A 24882-nucleotide genomic window follows, 5' to 3' on the forward strand; every position below is an offset into this window, starting at 1 on the left:
ACACATAGTAATCAAGCTGACAAAAATTAAAGACAAAGAAAAATTATTAAAAGCAATAAGGGAAAAATGACAAATAACATACAAGGGAACTCCCATAAGTTTCTCTCAGCAGAAACTCTAAAACCCAGAAGGCAGTGACATGATATATATAAAGTGATGAAAGGGAAGAACCTACAACTGAGATTGCTGTACCCAGCAAGGATCTCATTCAGATTCGATGGAGAAATCAAAAGCTTTACACACAAGCAAAAGCTAAGAGAATACAGCACCACCAAACCAGCACTACAACAAATGCTAACAGAACTTCTCTAAGTGGGAAACACAAGAGAAGAAAAGGACCTACAAAAACAAACCCAAGAAAATTAAGAAAATGGTAATAGGAACATACATATTGATAATTACCTCAAACATGAATGGATTAAATGCTCCAACCAAAAGAAACAGGCTCGCTGAATGGATACAAAAACAAGACCCATACATATGCTGTCTACAAGAGACCCACTTCAGACCTAGGGACACATACAGACTGAAAGTGAGGGGATGGAAAAAGATATTCCATGCAAATGGAAATCAAAAGAAAGCTGGAGTAGCAATACTCAGATCAGATAAAATAGACTTTAAAATAAAGAATGTTACAAGACACAAGGAAGGACAATACATAATGGTCAAAGGATCAATCCAAGGGCTTCCCTGCTGGTGCACTGGTTAAGAATCCACCTGCCGATGCGGTGGACACGGGTTCATGCCCCAGTCCGGGAAGATCCCACATGCCACGGAGTGGCTGGGCCCGTGAGCCATGGCCGCTGAGCCTGTGCGTCTGGAGCCTGTGCTCCACAACGGGAGATGCTACAACAGTGAGAGGCCCACGTATTGCTAAAAAAAAAAAAAAAAAAAAAAGGAACACCTCAATACATAAGGCAACTGCTAACAGCTCTAAAAGAGGAAATCAAAAGTAACACAGTAATAGTGGGGGACTTTAACACCTCACTTACACCAATGGACAGATCATCCAAAATGAAAATAAATAAGGAAACAGAAGCTTTAAATGACACAATAGACCAGGTAGATTTAACTGATGTTTACAGGACATTCCATCCCCAAACAGCAGATTCCACTTTCTTCTCAAGTGCACATGGAACATTCTCCAGGATAAATCACATATTGGGTCACAAATCAAGCCTCAGTAAATTTAAGAAAACTGAAATCATATCAAGCACCTTTTCTAACCACAACGCTATAAGATTAGGAATCAATTACAGGGAAAAAAATGTAAAAAACACAAACACATGGAGGCTAAACAAAACGTTACTAAATAAACAAGAGATCACTGAAGAAATAAAAGAGGAATTCAAAAAATACCTAGAGACAAATGACAATGCAAACACGATGATCCAAAACCTATGGGATGCAGCAAAAGCAGTTCTAAGAGGGAAGTTTATAGCAATACATTCCTATCTCAAGAAACAAGAAAAATCTCAAATAAACAACCTAACCTTACACCAAAAGGAACTAGAGAAAGAAGAACAAACAAAACTCAAAGTTAGTAGAAGGAAAGACATAAAAATCATAGCAGAAATAAATGAAAGAGAAACAAAGAAAACAATAGCAAAGATCAATAAAACTGAAAGCTGGTTCTTTGAGAAGATTAACAAAATTGATAAACCTTTAGCCAGACTCATCAAGAAAAAGAGGGAGAGGACTCAAATCAATAAAATTAGGAATGAAAAAGGAGAAGTCATAACAGGCACCACTGAAATATAAAGCATCATAATAAGAGACTACTACAAGCAACTCTGTGCCAGTAAAATGGACAACCTGGAAGAAATGGACAAATTCTTAGAAAGGTATAACCTTCCAAAACTGAACCAGGAAGAAATGGAAAATTTGAACAGACCAATCACAAGTAATGAAATTGAAACTGTGATTAAAATCTTCCAACAAACAGAAGTCCAGGACCAGATGGCTTCAAAGGTGAATTCTATCAAACATTTAGAGAATAGCTAACACCCATCCTTCTCAAACTCTTCCAAAAATTGCAGAGGAAGGAATGCTCCCAAACTCATTCTGTAATGCCACCATCACCCTGGTACCAAAACCAGACAAAGATACTACAAAAAAAGAAAATTACAGGCCAATATCACTGATGAATATAGATGCAAAAATCCTCAACAAAATACTAGCAAACAGAATGCAACAACACATTAAAAGGATCATACACCATGATCAAGTGGGATTTATCCCAGAGATGCAAGGATTCTTCAATATATGCAAATCAATCAATGTGATACACCATATTAACAAATTGAAGAAGAAAAACCATATGATCATCTCAATAGATGCAGAAAAAGCTTTTGACAAAATTCAACACCCATTTATGATAAAAAACTCTCCAGAAAGTGGGCATAGAGGGAACCTACCTCACATAATAAAGGCCATATATGACAAACCCACAGCAAACATCATTCTCAATGGTGAAAAGCTGAAAGCGTTTCCTCTAAGATCAGGAACGAGACAAGGATGTCCACTCTCGCCACTATTATTCAACATAGTTTTGGAAGTCCTAGCCATGGAATTCAGAGAAGAAAAAGAACTAAAAGGAATACAAATTGGTAAAGAAGTAAAATTGTCACTGTTTGCAGATGACATGATGCTATAACTAGATAATCCTAAAGATGCTGCCAGAAAACTTCTAGAGCTAATCAATGAATTCAGTAAAGTTGCAGGATACAAAATTAATGCACAGAAATATCTTGCATTCCTATACACTAACAATGAAAGATCAGAAAGAGAAATTAAGGAAACAATCCCATTCACCATTGCAACGAAAAGAATAAAATACTTAGGAATAAACCTACTAAGGAGTTAAAAGACTCAGGAAACTATAAGACAGTGATGAAAGAAATCAAAGGTGACACAAACAGATGGAGAGATATATCATGTTCTTGGATTGGGAGAATCAATATTGTGAAAATGACTATACTACGCAAACCAATCTATAGATTTAATGCAATCCCTATCAAATTACCAATGGCAGTTTTTACAGAACTAGAACAAAAAATCTTAAAATTTGTATGGAGACACACAAGACCCCAAATAGGTGGAAATTACTGAGGGAAGAAACGGAGCTGGAGGAATCAGACTCCCTGACTTCAGACTATACTACAAAGCTACAGTAATCAAGACAATATGGTACTGACACAAAAACAGAAATATAGGTCAGCAGAACAGGATAGAAAACCCAGAGATAAACCCACGCACCTACGGTCAACTAATGTATGACAAAGAAAGGAAGGATATACAATGGAGAAAAGACAGTCTCTTCAATAAGTGATGCTGGGAAAACTGGACAGGTACATGTAAAAGAATGAAGTTAGAACACTCCCTAATACAATACACAAAAATAAACTCAAAATGAATTAAAGACCTAAATTAAGACCAGACACTATAAAACTCTTAGAGGAAAACATAGGAAGAACACTCTTTGACATAAATCACAGCAAGATCTTTTTTGACCCACCTCCTAGAGTAATGGAAATAAAAACAAAAATAAACAAATGGGACCTAGTGAAACTTCAAAGCTTTTGCACAGCAAAGGAAACCATAAACAAGGTGAAAAGAGAACCCTCAGAATGGGAGAAAATATTTGCAAATGAATCAATGGACAAAGGATTAATCTCCAAAATATATAAACAGCTCATGCAGCTCAATATTAAAAAAACAAACAACCCAATCAAAAAATGGGCAGAAGACCTAAACAGACATTTCTCCAAAGAAGACATACAGATGGCCAAGAGGCACATGAAAAGCTGCTCATCATCACTAATTATCAGAGAAATGCAAATCCAAACTACAATGAGGTATCCATACCGGTTAGAATGGGCATCATCAGAAAATCTACAAACAACAAATGCTGGAGAGGGTGTCAAGAAAAGGGAACTTTCTTGCACTGTTGGTGGGAATGTCAATTGATACAGCCACTATGGAGAACAGTACAGAGGTTCCTTAAAAAACTAGAAATAGAATTACCATATGACCCAGCAATCCCACTACTGGGCATATACCCATAGGAAACCATAATTCAAAAAGACACATGCACCCTAATGTTCACTGCAGCACTATTTACAATAGCCAGGACATGGAAGCAACTTAAATGCCCATCGACAGACGAATGGATAAAGAAGTTGTGGTATGTATTCCATATATACAATGGAATATTACGCAGCCATAAAAAGGAACGAAATTGAGTCATTTGTAGAGACGTGGATGGATCTAGAGACTGTCATACAGATTGAAGTAAGTCCGAAAGAGAAAAACAAATACTGTATATTAACACATATATGTGGAACCTAGAAAAATGGCACAGATGATCCGGTTTGCAGGGCAGAAATAGAGACAGAGATGTAGAAAAGAAACGTATGGACACCAAGCGGGGAAAGTGGGGTGGTGGTGGTGGTGGTGGTGGTGGGATGAACTGGGAGATTGGGATTGACATATATACACTAATATGTATAAAATAGATAATTAATAAGAACCTGCTGTATAAAAAAATAAAATAAAATAAAAACATAATCCCTAATGTCTGTAGGTTCTGCACAATACAAAGTACTTTCACATACAGTGTTTTCATTTAATGCTTACAACAAAAAGAGGTAGGTAAGGTAGGTAAGGCAGAGGTAGGTAAGGCAGACATACTCCCCACTTAACACGTAAGGAATGAAAAGTTTAGGAAGGTTAGAGAATTTGGTCAAGGTCACACAATGATAAAATGCTCTTTTTGCAATCTTAGTATTAAGATTTTGTCACTGTTAGTCTGGTCTTAACACCAATATTCTTGAGACATCCCACTTCCAAAGGCACCTCACATTCAGGATCTGCCCCGTCTTTCACTTACTCTCCGTTATTACTGCTTACATGTTAGAAACACATCCTAAAGCAATACTTTGTTTAATAAAGAAAATAATGTTTGTTAAATTAAAAACAGTGCCAGTATAATCATGGAATATGAAAAAACATGAGCTCTTCAAAAAACCATTAAGGCAGTTTCTTCAGTAAGGTTTGACTTAAAGGAATTAATGTTTGCCAAATTACTAGAGAAATTGCTTCCTAAATTAAAGATGAACCAATTAAAATTATATTAGAAATGAGTGAGAATTAAAGTTCTTTTGGTCAACGTGTTTTCAGCTTTCTTCCATATAAAATAATTCTGACAAGAATTAAAATTTTAGTGGCAAATTTCTCGTCTGTAAGACGAGAAAACAGTCTGGGCTTATCCGGAAGTAGAAAGCAGTTCTTCAACAACTTCTAACACAGTGTTGTAGAACCAAGTGCTTCAGTCTATTTAAATTTATACCAGCCTCTATATTCTGGGCTCATAAACAAACCAAGCTCTCAAACTCCTGAAATTCACTCTGAATAGCTAATAGAAAAAGTGGTCTGTAAAAAAGTACAGAAAAAGCTTACATCCAAATATATTCTGTAATTTTTGTAAATCACATTTTTGGAAAGAGGTAGGAAGTAAGTAAAAATCTAAAGATAGGCTTTTTCTTAGTTATGTAAAGTATTTTATTTCTAATCTAAGAAGAGTAGCTCTTTCTTGTATTAGATGTTTTCAGTTCTCACCATTTAAGGTTAGTTGAACAAAATTGTTGATGTTGAAAATTCCATGAAATTCAAATTAAAACTGAGCTAAATGAGGGCTGTCAGACTGATGAGACTAATTCCAAATTTTGCTGTTTTCCAAGAGAATCTCACGATTTTTGCTTTTAATGAGATAGAAACAAGGAAGGCACACACTGACACTCCAACTTGGGGGTAGAGATGTGACTCCCAAAGTTGTCAGGGACCTGGAATATCCTGGCTTCAAAGGAAAGGTAAACTTATTTTGCAAAACAGAAGGAGAAGAATTTGGGTAGAGAGGCAAGGCATTGCAATTAAGGGGCAAGGCTGAGAGGGAAGGGATGGTGGAAGACTTTTTGGTTTGTAAGGGGATCCTTCCCAATACTCATAAAATGCTTGGTGAAGGCATGTGCTATAAAAACGTGAAAGGATGGAGCTTTACACCCAGATTGACATGCAAATGTCGACTGACATGGCAAATCGAGGTGGCCACCAGACAAACACAGGAGGGGGACCATAAGAGTGTAAGACCTGGGAATTAGAAATTGTGGGGAGAGCTTCAGGCTTCCAAAGGCTATAAAACCACCGGGGTCTAAGCTAATTATACACAGATATCTAAATGCTGAGACAATTCCAGGTGATATCTGGGTCATACAGCAAATGATTATTAGGAATCGCACACCAACACATATTAGGGAAATCAGTTTGTAAATTCTATCTTTTCTCATATTTCCACTCTTCCAAACATGAAGAACCCAATGATGATAATCGTATGATCTCTGAAATCAGACCTCGAGTCAAATCCTAGCTCTGCCCTTTCCTAGCTGTGAGATTAGATCTAGTCACTTAACTTTTCTGAGCCTGTTTCTTCATTCAACAAAAATAGGACAATACATCTTGCAATATCTGGCATATAACAAGTGCTCAATATATATGTGTTTACTGACTGACAGGTTTGCTGTGAAAGAATATGTGACATGAGTGCCAAGCACATGTGTGGCCAGGCCCTCAACAAATGTTAGCCTTGGCTTCTATGGTCATTCCATTTTGTGATTATTTGAAGTACCAACCAGGTTTGTAAAAAAGAAAGTGCTTCATATCAGGCATTTTACTTAAAATTTGCAATGGCCACTAACCACGAGAATCTCTCGATTGGTGTTACATGCTATTATTTTTCAACTAATAAAGCAGGGAGCTGATAATTTAGTCATATATAATTATGGGAGCTGAACAATAGTCAAAAAGTACCCAACAATGAATGCTGAAATTTTAACTAGTTGGGTGTAATTGCATTATATCTGTATTTCTACATGGAGTTAAATTCATATTAATGGGACTCTAAAAGTAAAGATCTTATGGTAATTAAGGAGGAGACAGATGAAGCACTAATGAAGGTGGAAATTTCTGGTATTCCAATTACAAAATAAATGAGGTAATTCAGGCTTCAGATGTTCATTTAAAATTATATAGGAAATAATTTCAAGCATGTTTTACACGTTTCAATTAAATCAGTCTATTTACTCAAACTGCTATGTCAAACCATCAAATGTAATTGATATCATTATTAAAGTAGAAGGTAAGAAATCCATACTATTTAGTGAGATTTACAGTTAAATAAATACCTGTCATTTCTTAGAATAAATATCTGTCATTTAAAAAATCCGTAAGTATATCTGGGGAAAGCTCTAACACACCTCAATTATCTTAAAAAAAAACTTTGCAAAATGTATTAAGATTGATTTTAAAAGGAAAATAAAACATTGGCTCAACGTAAGTGCTTTGAAGTTTAAGCATTTTCAACAGACTTAAAATTCTTGGTTGAGAAAACAGACAACAAAAAGTACACTTAGTCAAAGGAGCACCAATCTGTTTTCAATCATCATTTTATTAATTATTCAGTGCAAGTTTAGAGAAATGATTTAATTAAGAAAGATTACACTTGGGTATTAATATGATAAAATATTCTGACATAATATTTCTAATCCCTGTGGTAATAACAGAAACAAAGAACTACTTGGCAATATAAAAAAAATAAGTTGAATAGAAAATTTGAATTCTAGAGTGCCACTGTTCTACATTCGGGGCTTCAAGTGAAATAGTATTAAATATCCATTTTAGGTATTGGAGACCCCTTAGGACCAGCTGCTTTGGTGAAAAATGCTATGAACTATCTTAACTACTGGATAGGAGGTACAGCATTTGATATTAATTTTAATGAACTAATCTGTGAATTAGTCTTTTAAACTCTAACATGTTACCATTTCTATTCTACTTTCCCTTATTATTCCTCTTTTCAGAAATCTCCGGAAGGGTGAGCTGTGACAAAGCGAGAGAGAGGCATGGACACATATACACTACCAAACGTAAGGTAGATAGCTAGTGGGAAGCAGCCGCATGGCACAGGGATATCGGCTTGGTGCTTTGTGACCGCCTGGAGGGGTGGGATAGGGAGGGTGGGAGGGAGGGAGACGCAAGAGGGAAGAGATATGGGAACATATGTATATGTATAACTGATTCACTTTGTTATAAAGCAGAAACTAACACACCACTGTAAAACAATTATACCCCAATAAAGATGTAAAAAAAAAAAAAGAAATCTCCAATAGATCTGTTGATCTGAACAAATCTCAAATCCAAACTCTTCATGGTGGCATACATAATCCTCCATTACGTTGTCCCAACTTATTTTCGATTGCCCTATGATATGAGTGCATTATTGCTAAGCTGGTTTAGTAATTCAAAAACACACTTTAAACATGTAACTCCTCACTTGCAAAATAGGCATCCAGTACCTCTGTATAATATTTGACCCATCTTTTAAGGCTCTGTTCTACTCCCACCTCTTACATTGAAGATTTCCTAGTCAACTCCATTTTCCAGGGAGCTTTTCTACCTCTAACCTTTGAAAGCATTTATTGTCTGTGTGTATGTAATTTATCATATAATTGTCTCGAATTGTTGAAACTGTCACATGTATCTTATCACCCCTTTGTAGATTATAGTGGTTTTACGTGTAAATTCCATATCCAAGATACATACCCATCCAAGATACATTCTCCTTTTCTTCCTTATGAAAAGAATACAAATTTTGCTTGTATGGCAATGTACCTATTTAAAAATACTCACCTTCCAAAATCCCCTGGCAGGTGGAAAAATGCCCATGTGACCCACATTCTGACTAAAATGAGCAGGAGTCTATTTGTAGAAACCTCCAGAAAAGTTACTGTTTTCCTGATAGAAAGGGACAGAAACATGAATATGATGCTTGGAGGTGGAAGAGCCTTACTATGACCACAAAGACAAGAGCTATAATGTAAGGACAGAAAAAATCTGGGGCATTGATGATATCATGACACCACTGTACCAGTCCTAGACTGTCTACCTCTAGCTTTCTTATTATTTGAGAAAAATAACTGTTTGGTTAAGCTACTCTAATTGGATTTCCATTACATACAGCCAAACAGCAATTCTAAGTGATATGTCTTAACACTATTTTTATAAATAAGATTTTAAATAATTATCAATTATTCAAAGCTTAGCATTGTGCTAGTATGCAGACTACAAAAATAAATACATATGAGCCTTGCTCTACAAAAGTTATCAATTGAAGAAAAGACATACAAAACATACGATTAATACAAGTTGGATGTGACTCATTTAATAAATATTTACTGACTGCATGTATAGCTATGCAACATAGCAGCAGAGGGACCCTTCAGGACAGAAAGGTAAATCAGTCAAGGATTATTTCCTCAAAGAGCTTACAATGGATATGTACTATAATATTTACAATATCAATTGTAAAATATATCAATACAATAGACATAGATATGTTCATTAAAAGCTATAAGGAAATGTGCAGGACTAAGCACTATAAAAAGGAAGCACAAATTAAATCCTAGTTTCAAGGAAGACAAAACGACTTTTTTTTAAATAAATTTATTTATTTATATTTATTTTTGGCTGCACTGGCTCTTCGTTGCTGCGTGTGAGCTTTCTCTAGTTGTGGCGAGTGGGGGCAACTCTTAGTTGCGGCGTGCAGTCTTCCCATTGCAGTGGCTCCTCTTGTGGAGCATAGGCTCTAGGTGTGCAGGCTTCAGTAGTTGTGGAGCGCAGGCTCAGTAGTTGTGGCGCATGGGCTTAGTTGCTCCATGGCACGTGGGATCTTCCCGGACCAGGTCTCGAACCTGTGTCCCCTGCATTGGCAGGTGTATTCTTAACCACGGTACCACCAGAGAAGCCCAAAACTACTTTTAATTTATGAGATCAAGAAAGGGTTATTTCATACAGAAGGTACACTTGTGAAGACCTTGAAGAATGGGTAAGATGTAGGCTCGTGAAAATGGAGGTGGGGTGAAGGAATATTTGAGTTTTAGGGCACAAGGAAGAGAGAAAAATCAAAAAAGTTATAACAAGGTTTTGGGCTAAGATCGTGGTGACAATATTAATAGAAATAATGAAAATAGAAGAAAGTACATATTTTGGAGGGTAGTAAAGGGTTGGATTTGGGACCACACTTATGTTAATAACAAAATCAACATATGGAAAACAAGCTTTGCTTCAACCCTCATCTCACTCCACCTATCATTCAATCCTCTACTCTCTTTCACATCTGCTAAAGGCTTGTGTTTGGCAATTATCTATTATACATGATAATCTCACTTTTACCCCATCATCTTTACTCTAAGCTGGCTTTAACAAGTTAAAAACCCATCTGAAATAAACACTCAACATAATTAACAATGAAAACCTAGAGTTGTGCTGTCCAGTACAGTAGCCTCTATTGGCCCTACTAAAGCCTGCTGGCTGTTTATATTTAAATTAATTAAAATTATATTAAATTAAAATACAGTTTTTCAATATCATTAGCAACATTTTAAGTGCTCAATGGCCACATGTATTGATCAATTGGAGAATTATCACAGAGTTACAGAAAGTTCTATTGGATAGTGATAACCTGGAGCCTTCCTTTGAAGTCAGGAAAAAGTCAAGAAAGCACTGCTATCATCAAAATTTTCAACACTTTTCTAGAGTAGGTTTGAACCTATGCAATGGTTCAAGAAAGGAAAATAAGATCTAAGTAATGGAAAACCCAGGAAAATAAAATAAAAATCTAGTAGAATAAATAATTTTAAAAATAAGCTAAAACAAATGTAATCAATTCATATATATCTGCACTAGCAATAATCAGAAAATAAGAGAAAAAGCTCTTACTCACAATTGCAACAAAGGATAAAGTATTTTGAAATCATCTTAACAAAAATGTGCTAAAGCTATATGAATAAAATTAAAAATATAATTAGGAAGTAAAAATAATAAGATAAATAGATATATTTTATGTTTTGCCAGATTTATTGAGAAATAATTGACATACAACATTGTGTAAGTTTAAGGTATACAACATGATGATTTGGTATATGTATATATTGTGCAATGATTACCACAATAAAGTTAGTTAACACATCCATCACCTCATATTGTTACCATTTTGTGTGTGTGGTAAGAACATTTAAGATTACTCTCTCAGCAACGTTCAATTATAAAATACAGTACTGTTAACTACAGACAACATACTATATATTATTTGATGAGAAGATATTATAAATATGTCAATCTCCCCAAATTAATCTTTACATTTAACATAATTTTAATAAAAAATTCAAGTTGCAAAAAATGTTTGCAACTTGACAGATTATTCTCATATTTATCTGGAAGATGACCAGCTGTTACACTAGCCAAAAAACTTTAAGAGGTTTTGCTCAAGCAGACATCAACTGACACATACTAAAGACACTCAAAAATTAAAATAGACCAGAGGGCAGACAGCAGAAGCAAGAAGAAATATAATCCTTCAGCCTGTGGAATAAAACCCACATTCATAGAAAGATAGACAAGATGAAAAGGCAGAAGGCTATATACTGGATGAAGGAACAAGATAAAACCCCAGAAAAACAACTAAATGAAGTGGAGATAGGCAACCTTCCAGAAATAGAATTCAGAATAATGATAAGATGATCCAGGACCTCGGAAAAGGAATGGAGGCAAAGATCGAGAAGATGCAAGAAATGTTTAACAAAGACTTAGAATAATTAAATAACAAACAAACAGAGATGAACAATACAATAACTGAAATGAAAAATGCACTAGAAGGAATCAATACCAGAATAACTGAGGCAGAAGAACGAATAAGTGACCTGGAAGACAGAATGGTGGAATTCACTGCTGTGGAACAGACTAAAGAAAAAAGAATGAAAAGAAATGAAGACAGCCTAAGAGACCTCTGGGACAACATTAAATGCAACAACATTCCCATTATAGGGGTCCCAGAAGGAGAAGAGAGAGAGAAAGTCGAAAAATTTCCTAACATGGGAAAGGAAATAGCCACCCAAGTCCAGGAAGCACAGAGAGTCCCATACAGGATAAACCCAAGGAGAAACACGCTGAGACATATAGTAATCAAATTGGCAAAAATTAAAGACAGGGAAAAATTATTGAAAACAGCAAGGGGAAAATGACAAAAAACATACAAGGGAACTCCCATAAGGTTAACAGCTGATTTCTCAGCAGAAACTCTACAAGCCAGAAGGGAGTAGCATGATATACTTAAAGTAATGAAAGGGAAGAAACTACAACCAAGATTACTCTACCTGGCAAGGATCTCATTCAGATTAGATGGAGAAATTAAAAGCTTTACAGACAAGCAAAAGCTAAGAGAATTCAGCACCACCAAACCAGCTCTACAACAAATGCTAAAGGAACTTCTCTAAGTGGGAAACACAAGAGAAGAAACGGACCTACAAAAACAAACCCAAAACAATTAAGAAAATGGTCAGAGGAACATTCATATCAATAATTACCTTAAACGTGAATGGATTAAATGCTCCAACCAAAAGACACAGACTTGCTGAATGGATACAAAAACAAGACCCATATATATGCTGTCTACAAGAGACCCACTTCAGACCTAGGGACACATACAGACTGAAAGTGAGGGCATGGAAAAAGATATTCCATGCAAATGGAAATCAAAAGAAAGCTGGAGTAGCTATACTCATATCAGATAAAATAAACTTTAAAATAAAGAATGTTACAAGAGACAAGGAAGGACACTGCATAATGAACAAGGGATCAATCCAAGAAGAAGATATAACAATTATAAATATATATGCACCCAACATAGGAGAACCTCAATGCATAAGGCAATTGCTAACGGCTAAAAAAGAGGAAATCGACAGTAACACAATAATAGTTGGGGACTTTAACACCTCACTTACATGAATGGACAGATCATCCAAAATGAAAATAATTAAGGAAACAGAAGCTTTAAATTACACAATAGACCAGATAGATTTAATTGATATTTATAGGACATTCCATCCAAAAAGAGCAGATTACACTTTCGTCTCAAGTCCACACGGAACATTCTCCAGGATAGATCACATCTTGGGTCACAAATCAAGCCTCAGTAAATTTAAGAAAATTGAAATCATATCAAGCATCTTTTCTGACCACAACGCTACAAGATTAGAAGTGAATTACAGGGGAAAAAACGTAAAAAACACAAACACATGGAGGCTAAACAATACATTACTAAATAACCAAGAGATCACTGAAGAAATCAAAGAGGAATTCAAAAAATACCTAGACACAAATGACAATGCAAACACGACGATCCAAAACCTATGGGATGCAGCAAAAGCAGTTCTAAGAGGGAAGTTTATAGCTATATGAGCCTACCTCAAGAAACAAGAAAAATCTCAAATAAACAATCTAACCTTACACCTAAAGGGACTAGAGAAAGAAGAACAAACAAAACCCAAAGTTAGCAGAAGGAAAGAAGTCATAAAGATCAGAGCAGAAATAAATGAAAGAGAAACAAAGAAAACAATAGCAAATATCAATAAAACTGAAAGCTGTTTCTTTGAGAAGATAAACAAAATTGATAAACCATTAGCCAGAATCATCAAGAGGGAGAGGACTCAAATAAAATTAGAAATGAAAAAGGAGAAGTTACAACAGACACCGCAGAAATACAAAGCATCCTAAGAGACTACTACAAGCATCTCTATGCCAATGAAATGGACAACCTGGAAGAAATGGACAGATTCTTAGAAAGGTGTAACCTTCCAAGACTGAACCAGGAAGAAATAGAAAATATGAACAGACCAATCACAAGTAATGAAATTGAAACTGTGATTAAAAATCTTCCAACAAACAGAAGTCCAGGACCAGATGGCTTCACAGGTGTATTCTATCAAATATTTAGAGAAGAGCTAACACCCATCCTTTTTAAACTCTTCCATAAACGTGCAGAGGAAGGAACACTCCCAAACTCATTCCATGATGCCACCATCACCGTGATACTAAAACCAGACAAAGATACTACAAAAAAAGAAAATTACAGACCAATATCATTGATGAATATAGATGCAAAAATCCTCAACAAAATACTAGCAAACAGAATGCAACAACACATTAAAAGGATCATACACCATGATCAAGTGGGATTTATCCCAGGGATGCAAGGATTCTTCAATATATGCAAATCATTCAATGTGATACATCATATTAACAAATTGAAGAAGAAAAACCACATGATCATCTCAACAGATGCAAAAAAAGCTTTTGACAAAATTCAACACCCATTTATGATAAAATCTCTCCAGAAAGTGGGCATAGAGGGAACCTACCTCAACATAATAGGCCAAATATGACAAATCCACAGCAAACATCATTCTCAATGGTGAAAAACTGAAAGCATTTCCTCTAAGATCAGGAATGAGACAAGGATGTCCACTCTCACCACTATTATTCAACATAGTTTTGGAAGTCATAGCCACAGCAATCAGAGAAGGAAAAGAAATACAAATTGGAAAAGAAGTAAAACTGTCACTGTTTGCAGATGCCTTGATACTATATATAGAGAATCCTAAAAATGCCACCAGAAAACTACTAGAGCTAATCAATGAATTTGGTAAAGTTGCAGGATACAAAATTAATGCACAGAAATCTCTTGCATTCCTATACACTAATGATGAAAAATCTGAAAGAGAAATTATGGATACACTCCCATTTACCATTGCAACAAAAAGAATAAAATACCTAGGAGTAAACCTACCTAGGGAGAGAAAAGACCTGTATGCAGAAAACTATCAGACACTGATGAAAGAAATCAAAGGTAACACAATCAGATGGAGAGATATACCATGTTCTTGGATTGGAAGAATCAATACTGTGAAAATGACTATACTACCCAAAGCAATCTACAGATTCAGGGCAATCCCTATGAAATTACCAATGGCATTTTTTACAGAACTAGAACAAATTCTTAAAATTTGTATGGAGACACAAAAGACCCCGAATAGCCAAAGCAGTCTTGAGGGAAAAATACAGAGATGGAGGAATCAGACTCCCTGACTTCAGACTATACTACAAAGCTACAGTCATCAAGAAAATATGGTACTGGCACAAAAACAGAAACATAGATCTATGGAACAAGACAGAAAGCCCAGAGATAAACCCACACACCTATGGTCAACTAACCTATGACAAAGGGGGCAAGGATGTACAATGGAGAAAAGACAGTCTCTTCAATAAGTGGGGCTGGGAAAACTGGACAGCTACACGTAAAAGAATGCAATTAGAACACTCCCTAATACCATATGCAAAAATAAACTCAAAGTCGATTAGAAGCCTTAATGTAAGACCAGTAAAACTCTTCAAGGAAAACATGGGAGGAACACTCTTTGACATAAATCACAGCAAGATCTTTTTTGATCCACCTCCTAGAGTAATGGAAATAAAAACAAAAATTAACAAATGGGACCTAATGAAACTTCAAAGCTTTTGCACAGCAAAGGAAACCATAAGCAAGACGAAAAGACAACCCTCAGAATGGGAGAAAATATTTGCAAACGAATCCACGGACAAAGGATTAATCTCCAAAATATATAAACAGCTCATGCAGCTCAATATTAAGAAAACAAACAACCCAATCAAAAAATGGGCAGAAGACCTAAATAGACATTTCTCCAAAAAAGACATACAGATGGCCAAGAAGCACATGAAAAGTTGCTCAACATCACTAATTATTAGAGAAATGCCAATCAAAACTACAATGAGGTATCACCTCACACCAGTTAGAATGGATACCATCAGAAAATCTACAAGCAACAAATGCTGGAGAGGGTGTGGAGAAAAGGGAACCCTCTTGCACTGTTGGTGGGAACATAAAGTGATACAGCCACTATGGAGAACAGTATGGAGGGTCCTTAAAATACTAAAAATAGAATTACCATATGATCCAGTAATCCCACTACTGGGCATATACCCAGAGAAAACCATAATTCAAAAAGACACATGCACCCCAAAGTTCATTGCAGCACTATTTACAATAGCCAGGTCATGGAAGCAACCTAAATGCCCATTGACAGACAAACGGATAAAGAAGATGTGGTACATATATACAATGGAATATTACTCAGCCATAAAAAGGAACGAAATTGAGTCATTTGTTGAGACATGGATGGATCTAGAGACTGTCATACAGAGTGAAGTAAGTCAGAAAGAGAAAAACAAATATCGTATATTAACACATGTATGTGGAACCTAGAAAAATGGTACAGATGAACTGGTTTGCAGGGCAGAAGTTGAGACACAGATGTAGAGAACAAACGTATGGACACCAAGGGGGAAAACTGCTGTGGGGTGGGGATGGTGGTGTGCTGAATTGGGCAATTGGGATTGACATGTATACACTGATGTGTGTAAAATTGATGACTAATAAGAACCTGCAGTATAAACAAACAAACAAACAAACAATAAAAACAACTAATACTAAACTTTCTTTGGGTTATTTGTATGGAAATATGTTAATATAAATGTTTCAGACATTACATGAAATTTCTAAAAATCTTATATGTTCTGGTATAATGTTATAAGTCATAATTCTAGTTATTACTTAAAAATGTATATCTCAGAAATAACTAAATTTCCTTGTCAATTGCATTATTATGAACTTTCATCAAATCTTTAACTGTGGTCATTTTTAAGTCTTTTGTCATTTACAGACAGTTCTGGGTGTACTCTGATGCTTTTGCAAAAATGTTCCTATAAAAGGGTTTCATCTTCAAGGAATTCATGGAATTCAAGTACAGGTTTCTGGTAACTGACTATACTGCTGAACTGAATGAATAAGCATTTTCAGAAGTCTAATGGAAAACTGATGAATTCATAAAATGCTAACAAAAGATCAAGATGAAAAAAATAATTAATTACATGGGACTGAGTGAACTGATGAGGATGATTATAATTTTTGTGACTTTCTGTTTGAATTAAAAAAAACATCCCACAAGGACTCAGAGGCAAAAAATATACAAATCAATTTTCACTGCAAAGTAAAGGAGCTGTTACAGTGGAGGATTACTGGACTGAATGTCAATATTATGACATAGTATGAGTGTGTTTTGTGTTTGGTAATTGCAGTCATTGTTGCTTTTGTTATGGTCATCCATTTACAATGCTTGGTGTCAGTTTATTTATCTCTTGTAAAAATAAAATACAGTGTGTGTGTGTGTGTGTGTGTGTGTGTGTGTGTGTGTGTAAAAAAATAGGATTTAAAAAAATAATTAAAATAGTATGGATCTTGCACAGGAATGGAAATTGATCAATGAAACAAAACTTTAAAGCCTAGGAACAGATCCATTGTTTAAATTAGCAGAGGGATAGATTATTTAAGCATTTTAGAAAAAAAATAAAGTAGATTCCTGTCCCGTAATATGTAAGATAAATTTTATATTGGTTGAAGTTTTTAGTTTTAAAATAGAAAACACCAAAGTACTAGAAGAACACAGAGCTGAATAATTTTAAAATATTTGTATTGGTAAGGAATTCCTAAGCATGATCCCAAAAGCAGAAACCATAATGAGACTGACAGATTGGATTCATAAAGATGTAAGAATTATGTATGGCACAAACTCTGCCATAAACAATTATCAAGGAATTTTTTAATGGCCTAATTTTTAATCATCATGAACTTTGCTAAATATATTTATTTTATACATCAAAAAAATGGCATGTCATATAGCCAAAAGTAATGATCATGGGGATATATATATTTACTGACATGGAAAGATATTTGCAAAAAAAATTATACCTAAGTATGTATGGTGTGCTTCCTTTTTATAAAAAATTATGTACCTAGTCATAAATTTACATATTTTATTATGTAATTGAAAGTCTGGAAGAATATATAACAAAATCTTAATAGCAGTTATCTCTAGATGGTATTATAATGGGTATTCTTTTTATTTGATCTGTATCTTCTAATTTTTCTAAAAGTAAATCTATAATAAATAAATTTACGTTTAGAAAAAGTTTTAAAAAAAGGATATATTTTAAAATTCTTGTGGTGAAACTAGCCAAGACATTAAAAAAAAAAAAAGGTAGCTTTGAGACTTCCCTGGCCATCCAGTGGTTGAGACTTTACCTTCTAATGCAGGGGGTGTGGGTTCGATCCCTGACCAGGGAGCTAACATCCCACATGCCTCACAGCCAAAAAAAACAAAACAGAAGCAATATTGTAACAAATTCAAGAAAGACTTTAAAAATGATCCACATCAAAAAAAAAAAAAGGTAGCTTCTATTAAAATGTGGTTATTTCTAGGTGGTAGGATTATAGGTGACAAATTTTCTTCTGTACATAAAGTTTTTTAATATTTTTGTACAGGAATATATTTAGTCTTTTAGTCAAAACAAAATGAACTTGATTTATCAAATGCATCTGGCTACTGTGCAGCTACAAACTACACAACTACTTTTTTTTTTTTTTTTTTTTTGCGCTACGCGGGCCTCTCCCCGCCGCGGCCTCTCCCGCCGCGGAGCACAGGCTCCGGACGCACAGGCTCCGGACGCACAGGCCCAGCGGCCATGGCTCACGGGCCCAGCCGCTCCGCGGCACGTGGATTCCTCCCAGACCCGGGCACGAACCCGTGTCCCCTGCATCGGCAGGCGGACTCTCAATCACTGCGCCACCAGGGAAGCCCCACAACTACTTTTTAAAAGGAAATCTGCTAACCCAATTGGTGAATTGACTAATGAAGAATGCAGTTGCGGTCCTCATTTTCATACTTATCACCAAGGTCATATAAAATAAGCTGTGTGTGCAGTGTCAGAAATAAAGCCATTTTCTTTGTACTCTTCTTGTGTTTTCACTCCTATTTTGATTCTGGGAGTAGGGAAGTAGAGAGTAAAGGCCTACATGACAGGCCACTATTAGCATGATCATAACTGGGTTATTCCAGCCCCAGTAAAGCACAGAGAAATGCATTCAGTCAGCAGTTCAGGGAAAAGGAGATAACATCTAAGGCTCCAGGATGACAGATGAACTCAAACTAAAATTAAAAAGCGAAACAAAGTAGAAATTCTATGTGCAGTTTGATATGTAATCTATGGCAACTGTTTCCTGTAATGTGAAAGGCAATCCATCCACTATGGTTATCCAAAGATCATGCTCACCCTAAGTGTCATTAGCCAGAGAAATTAACAAATTTTCCAAAAGGTTCCTGCATCTCCAAAAATAAGTAAAAGCTCAGGCAGTATGAAAATCAGTTAAGACAAAGCCTCCAGCTTCAAATGGAAAAACAATCTAAAATGTGCCCTGCTAAAAATCTAATACAGCCACACCATCACCCCTACCACTACACCAAATTCATTCATTTCCTTTGTTTATTCCTTCATTCACCTACAATGAGTACCTACTATGTGCCAAGCGCTAAAGCAGGCAGTAGGTGGAGCTTACAATCATCCCCTTATCAAATGTAAACACGTTATGCCCCTGATTAAAATCCTGCCAGATATAAATTAGCTAAAAATAAATGAGAGAAAAAAAAGGAATAAAGCAGAATTCCTGGCATCATGAGAGATACAGGTTTGCTCTGAGTAAATTTTCAAGCTCTGATTATCCTACCTTTCTGATCAAGTAGAGATGGAAATAATGAGTTTTAAAGTTGAGAAGAAAAAGAGCACTGTAATACAATACATAGAGAAATGGTAGATGTCATTTAGATATCTGAAACCCAGAAAGGGTAGGGAAAAAAGCTGGTGAGACTAGAGTTAAATTTATTCTTTAGTAAGTAAATCAATTATAATATTTAGGAATTAAATATAACCAGTAATACCTGAAAATTGAACATCATAGTCCTCAAAGTAAAATAAAAATTCTACACTCAAACATAGAAATAACAAAACTGCCCATAGCCAGGTCTGGTTATAGAAGACATCAAAGCTGTTCTTCATAGTCTTTCACCCCAGCGAAGTAGATCAGGATGCTCATAGCCTCCACAGAACAAGGGCTAACAGTAGTTAGGTTTGTCTCAAAACCTAGGACATACCTAAATTCTTTGTATTTCACGTCAGGTCCTGGACATCAGATTTAAATATCATTGTAATACTATACTTTAATATGGATCTAGAATAGAGAAACTATTTACCAACTTACTTAAACAGATAGAAATCAGGATGTGAAAGTCTTTTTTTTCACCATCAGGAACTGCTGAGTACTCTATAGCAGTATTTCTCAAGCTCACATCTATGAATATATTATTAAAGGTCTTCAAATTCTTGGCGATGTTTTAAAAAACATTTGTTTTAATTTTTACGACCATCTTTTTTTTTAACATCTTTATTGGAGTATAATTGCTCTGCAATGGTGTGTTAGTTTCTGATTTATAACAAAGTGAATCAGCTATATGTATACATATATCCCCATATGTCCTCCCTCTTGCATCTCCCTACCTCCCACCCTCCCTATCCCACCCCTCTAGGTGACGACCATCTTTTAAAAAGAAATTTAAAGATAGTATGCATCTTTTGGATGACCCCGTGCAACTGTGTATTGTTGTAAGATTTTTATGCAGTAGTTTGTATGTGCAACTGAGTTCATTGATTAACATTAGGGATAGCTGACTGGAAGGCTCTATATAAACAAAGTGGTGGGAGAGCCCAATATCATCTTTGACTGTGCCAGCTCATATCAATTTATTGGAAATAAGTATGGTCTAAATTTTCCAAAAAGAGTTTTTCTATCCCTGATCCTAGCAATAGTTGCACTGGATACCTATTTAATGAAGACATCAATTAGGCTAACTTTTTCTCCAAGTATCAGTAATAAAGCTTTACAGAGTTGCCAAGTGATATGTCTTTAATGTGCTGTTTCAAGACTATTCACTGAGGTTTGATTTGCCCAAGTTCCAATCAGAGACGTAAAGTTATTAATATTGTTTGAATAACATACTTATGTAAACAGGCATTGGCTGAGTAAGTATTATCAAAATCCAAACACAGAAAACAGATGAACCACAACACTAGACTTGGAGTGACATCTTTCTGCTATAATTCTCCAAATCAATGCTATTTCAGCAAATCAGTGTCACCCATCCCATTAAATCCATGTTGATTTAAATTGAATTGTAATGTTCATTTGAATTATAATGATTTTGTAGTCTTATTTAATTTGTACATTTGTCTTGGTTTTATTTAGAATAAGTTATAAGCATAAAATATGTAGTTTTATGTTTGTGAATACTAATTAACATAAGTAATTAGTAAAACGAGTAATTTAAGTAATATTATGATAACAATTTCAGTCAGTACTGGAAGTTCACAGGGATTCTATTTTATTTTATTTTTCTTCAAGAGGGTGGGATACATCTCTCAACTTGAGGAACTCTGCTTCATAATGTATATTAATTTTATCTAGGATTTAAGAGAAAGAGGGCGTAGCACCATGTTTCTCTACAGCAGCTTAGATTTTACTTTTTTTATTTCAAAGTAGGCTGCTCTGCATTGTTGCTTCTGCTTTGTTCCCCAACTTCAAAGCTCAAAGTGGCAGGCCATCTGGAGATGGCCAGAAATGGACACCCTCAGGAAAAGTCTCTATACTATAACAGTCACTATACTGAATATAATTGCTTTCATTTTTGTCTAAACTGTCAGTTTCTGTAGAGACAGGATGGCGTCAAAGCCTGTCACAACTGGGAGGCTTAATAAACGTTTGCCAAATGAAGGTCATTTTCTCAACTCTGCTTACTCCAGTCTGGTTCAAACAAAGTGCTTCAGAACAATGTCTTGATATAGTTATTTTAACTGTATAAGAAATACTCTACAAGAACTGTATAGTTGTTGATGGATCAAATAGTCACAATCTACTAGCAATTATCAATAACCTTGGAGACTGACCTCTGTAGGAGGCTCTCTGGATGATAAGAAACAATTCTAAAATGACACGAACAGTACATTCAAATATTCCAGAGAAAATAAAAACATGAGTAACTTTCACCTCCTTTCCATAAAAATCATTAACTATGAAATAATGAATACCCCAAAGAAGTCAAAAAGCCAATATGGAATGAAAATAAGCAGTATATTCAAAAGTAGTATTTAAAATGCATCATTTAAATATATTTTCTCAAATCTACTAGTTCATAAAAATGAAAAGATCCCCTATGTCCCCCACAAAACATATATTTTAAGAAAACAGATTTTTTAAAAATTTCTGGGTGGTACTAACCTGGAAGCCAACAAACATTCCTAGCTTCATTCTTAAGAACTTATGAAATACATCTGCAAAAATAAACAGCTTAAAAAAGCTGAGCTTGCCAAAAAAATTAATAAATAAAACCCAAAACTTGTTTTTGTAATTTCCTCAATATTTTTCTTTAATAATGGAGAAATCAAAGTAAAAGCTAATCACATACACAGTCACACAATAGGGTGTAAGGACACAATCTGACAAATGACTAATTCTATAAAATTTGATTTATGACACGGAATATTGCTCAATACTATATGAAAGTCACATTTTTTCTTTTTACTGTTCTCTGTAACTGGGACCTATAGCAAGCCCTGAAAAAAACAAAAAACAAAAAAAAAAAACAAAACAAAACCTCTCCTTTCCCTCTGAAGTCTAAACATAAATTCTTATCAGCAGGCTATCTAATGAGTTAAGTCAATCACTAAGCCACTATTTCAATTTGTGCTTCTGCAGCAAAGAAGGCTTTGGAGCTAAGAAAATCATTTCTGTTGTATCCTGCTATTCTGGACAAAAACTAATCTCCTGCCCAACCCTGGGGGGGTCACATGATGCCAAACTAATGGAAAGTCATCTAGAGATTAAACTCCAACAATTAAAAAGACACACACACACACACACACACACACACACACACTACACTTTCATTCAACATTATAGGATTTTAGAAGTACCTTGTAGTAACCTTAGGAAAAACAATATAGATGAAGACTGTCACATAAGTTGAAAATAAGAAGTCCAAGATTAAGGCCAGTATATTATTAACATCAGGATCAGAACTGAAAGAGAAAAAGAGAGAAGAGAGGAAGGAGACAGATGGACAGAGGGAGAAACCACTTTAGGACTGCAGGGGAAAAAATAACTAAAAATATTTTTTATGTGAATTGAACTACAGTAGACAAAAACTTAGAGTCAAAAAAAAACTAGAGGGTGAATGCAACTAGAAGACCTCCAACTGAATTATGCAAGGTCAAAGAAAAAGTAAGCTTGACATCTCCCTGTGCTGGAAGCTTACACAAACCAAATGAGGAACGTAGCCCAGAAGATACATTTTATGGGTATGTGTGAGGTCCTGGAACATTCTGTGTGGTAACAATTTTAGGATTTCAGAAATTCCACAGGATAGCAAGTTCATTAACCTTCTCCCTCTAATCCACACTTTGGCCACTATTCTAATTATGTGTTCAAAAATGCCCAATATTGAATGTACGCAAAGAACTTGAAAGTTAAGTTTCAGAGGGAAAACTGGAGCAATACCATTATAGATTACCAAAAAAAATATTATGGAAAAAGTCCAAACTGATAAGAAGGATGGTTTATAATCAACAAGGACCTACTACATAGCACAGGGAACTCTATTCAATATTATGTAATAACCTATATGGGAAAAAAATCTAAAAAAGAATGCATATATATATGTGCATAACTGAATCACTTTGCTGTACACCTGAAACTAATACAATATTGTAAATCAACTATACTCTAATATAAAATAAAAATTAAATTAAAAAAAAGGACAGTTTATGGTTTATGTTCCACCCACTCAACTCTGGAGTACTAAAGTGTACATCTGCATCTTTATTACTGCAGAGTTGTACTAAATATTGACTCCAAGCTACCCCAGAAAATCTAGATACCATTATCTTTAATCGTGATTCATACCTGCACTGACAAAAATGTATGCAAGATGCCAGTGATGATTAATTTTATGTGTCAACATGGCTAGACTACGGTGCTCAGTTGTTTGGTTAAACACTAGATTAAATGTTGCTGTGAAGTTATTTTTTAGATTTGATTAACATTTATAATCAGTTGACTTTAAGTAAAGCAGATTATCCTCCATAATGTGGGTGAGCCTCATCTGATTAGTTAAAGGCCTTAAAAGAAAAGACTAAAGTTTCCGAGAGAAGGAATTCTGTCTCCAGCCTGTAACTTAGATATTTCCAGTCAGCCAGCCTGCCCTACACATTTCAGATTTGCCAGCTCCCACAATAATAAAACTCTTTCTCTCTTTCCATATCCATATATACATGTGGATATCAATATATGGTGTGTGTATGTGTATTGTGTGCATATATATATATTAATATACTATATACACATACTATTGATTCTGCTTCTCTGAAGAACGCTGCCCAAAGAATGCCCAAAACCATAAGAGTAAGTTTACTGCATTTATCCTAACATTATGCAAATTTTATAACTTGAGGAAAACATTGGCTATCATAAAATATACAAGGTTTTCAAATAACCTGAGTTAACGTGGAGAAAGCCTACGAATGTTCCCCCTATGGTTTATAGCTATTATTACACATATTAAGAGTTTAAAACAGATTGCACCCCCTACCGGGGAACATTTAGTTTGCATTTCCAAATTATATTTTGGAGTAAGTGAATTTCACGTACTCTATAATTATGGAAAAGATCACAAAAAGGACTCAATGGATTGGTACACCTGTTTCAGGAAACAAAGAGACACCAATATCATGGAGAATTTATATAACACTAATAGGCACCTGATATAAATAAAGGATGTCATTTGTGAAAACTACAAGTCTTAGGTCTGTCAAAGCACGGAGGATAAATTATCCTGTTTTCAAAGTGCCTTTTAGTAGATTAGTTTTGAATCAAAAACAATAGAGATAGAATTTACTAATTATACCTTTAGGAAAGTGACA

General features: G+C 35.1%; 1 protein-coding gene across 2 annotated transcripts in view; it reads right to left on the reverse strand.

Annotated features, from left to right (window-relative positions):
* Nucleotides 1-24882, reverse strand: part of ACYP2 (acylphosphatase 2) — a 175386-nt gene that overhangs the window by 65925 nt on the left and 84579 nt on the right. The window contains exon 4 of one of the 2 annotated variants that reach the window (XM_060309606.1): nucleotides 22879-22983. The exons of the other annotated variant lie outside the window; for it this stretch is intronic. Coding sequence (XP_060165589.1) covers nucleotides 22879-22983 — 105 coding nt within the window. The remainder of the gene's footprint in view (nucleotides 1-22878; nucleotides 22984-24882) is intronic. 2 annotated transcript variants of the gene reach the window in all.

This window comes from Globicephala melas, chromosome 12 (genome assembly GCF_963455315.2).
Source record: "Globicephala melas chromosome 12, mGloMel1.2, whole genome shotgun sequence".
NCBI lineage: Eukaryota > Metazoa > Chordata > Mammalia > Artiodactyla > Delphinidae > Globicephala > Globicephala melas.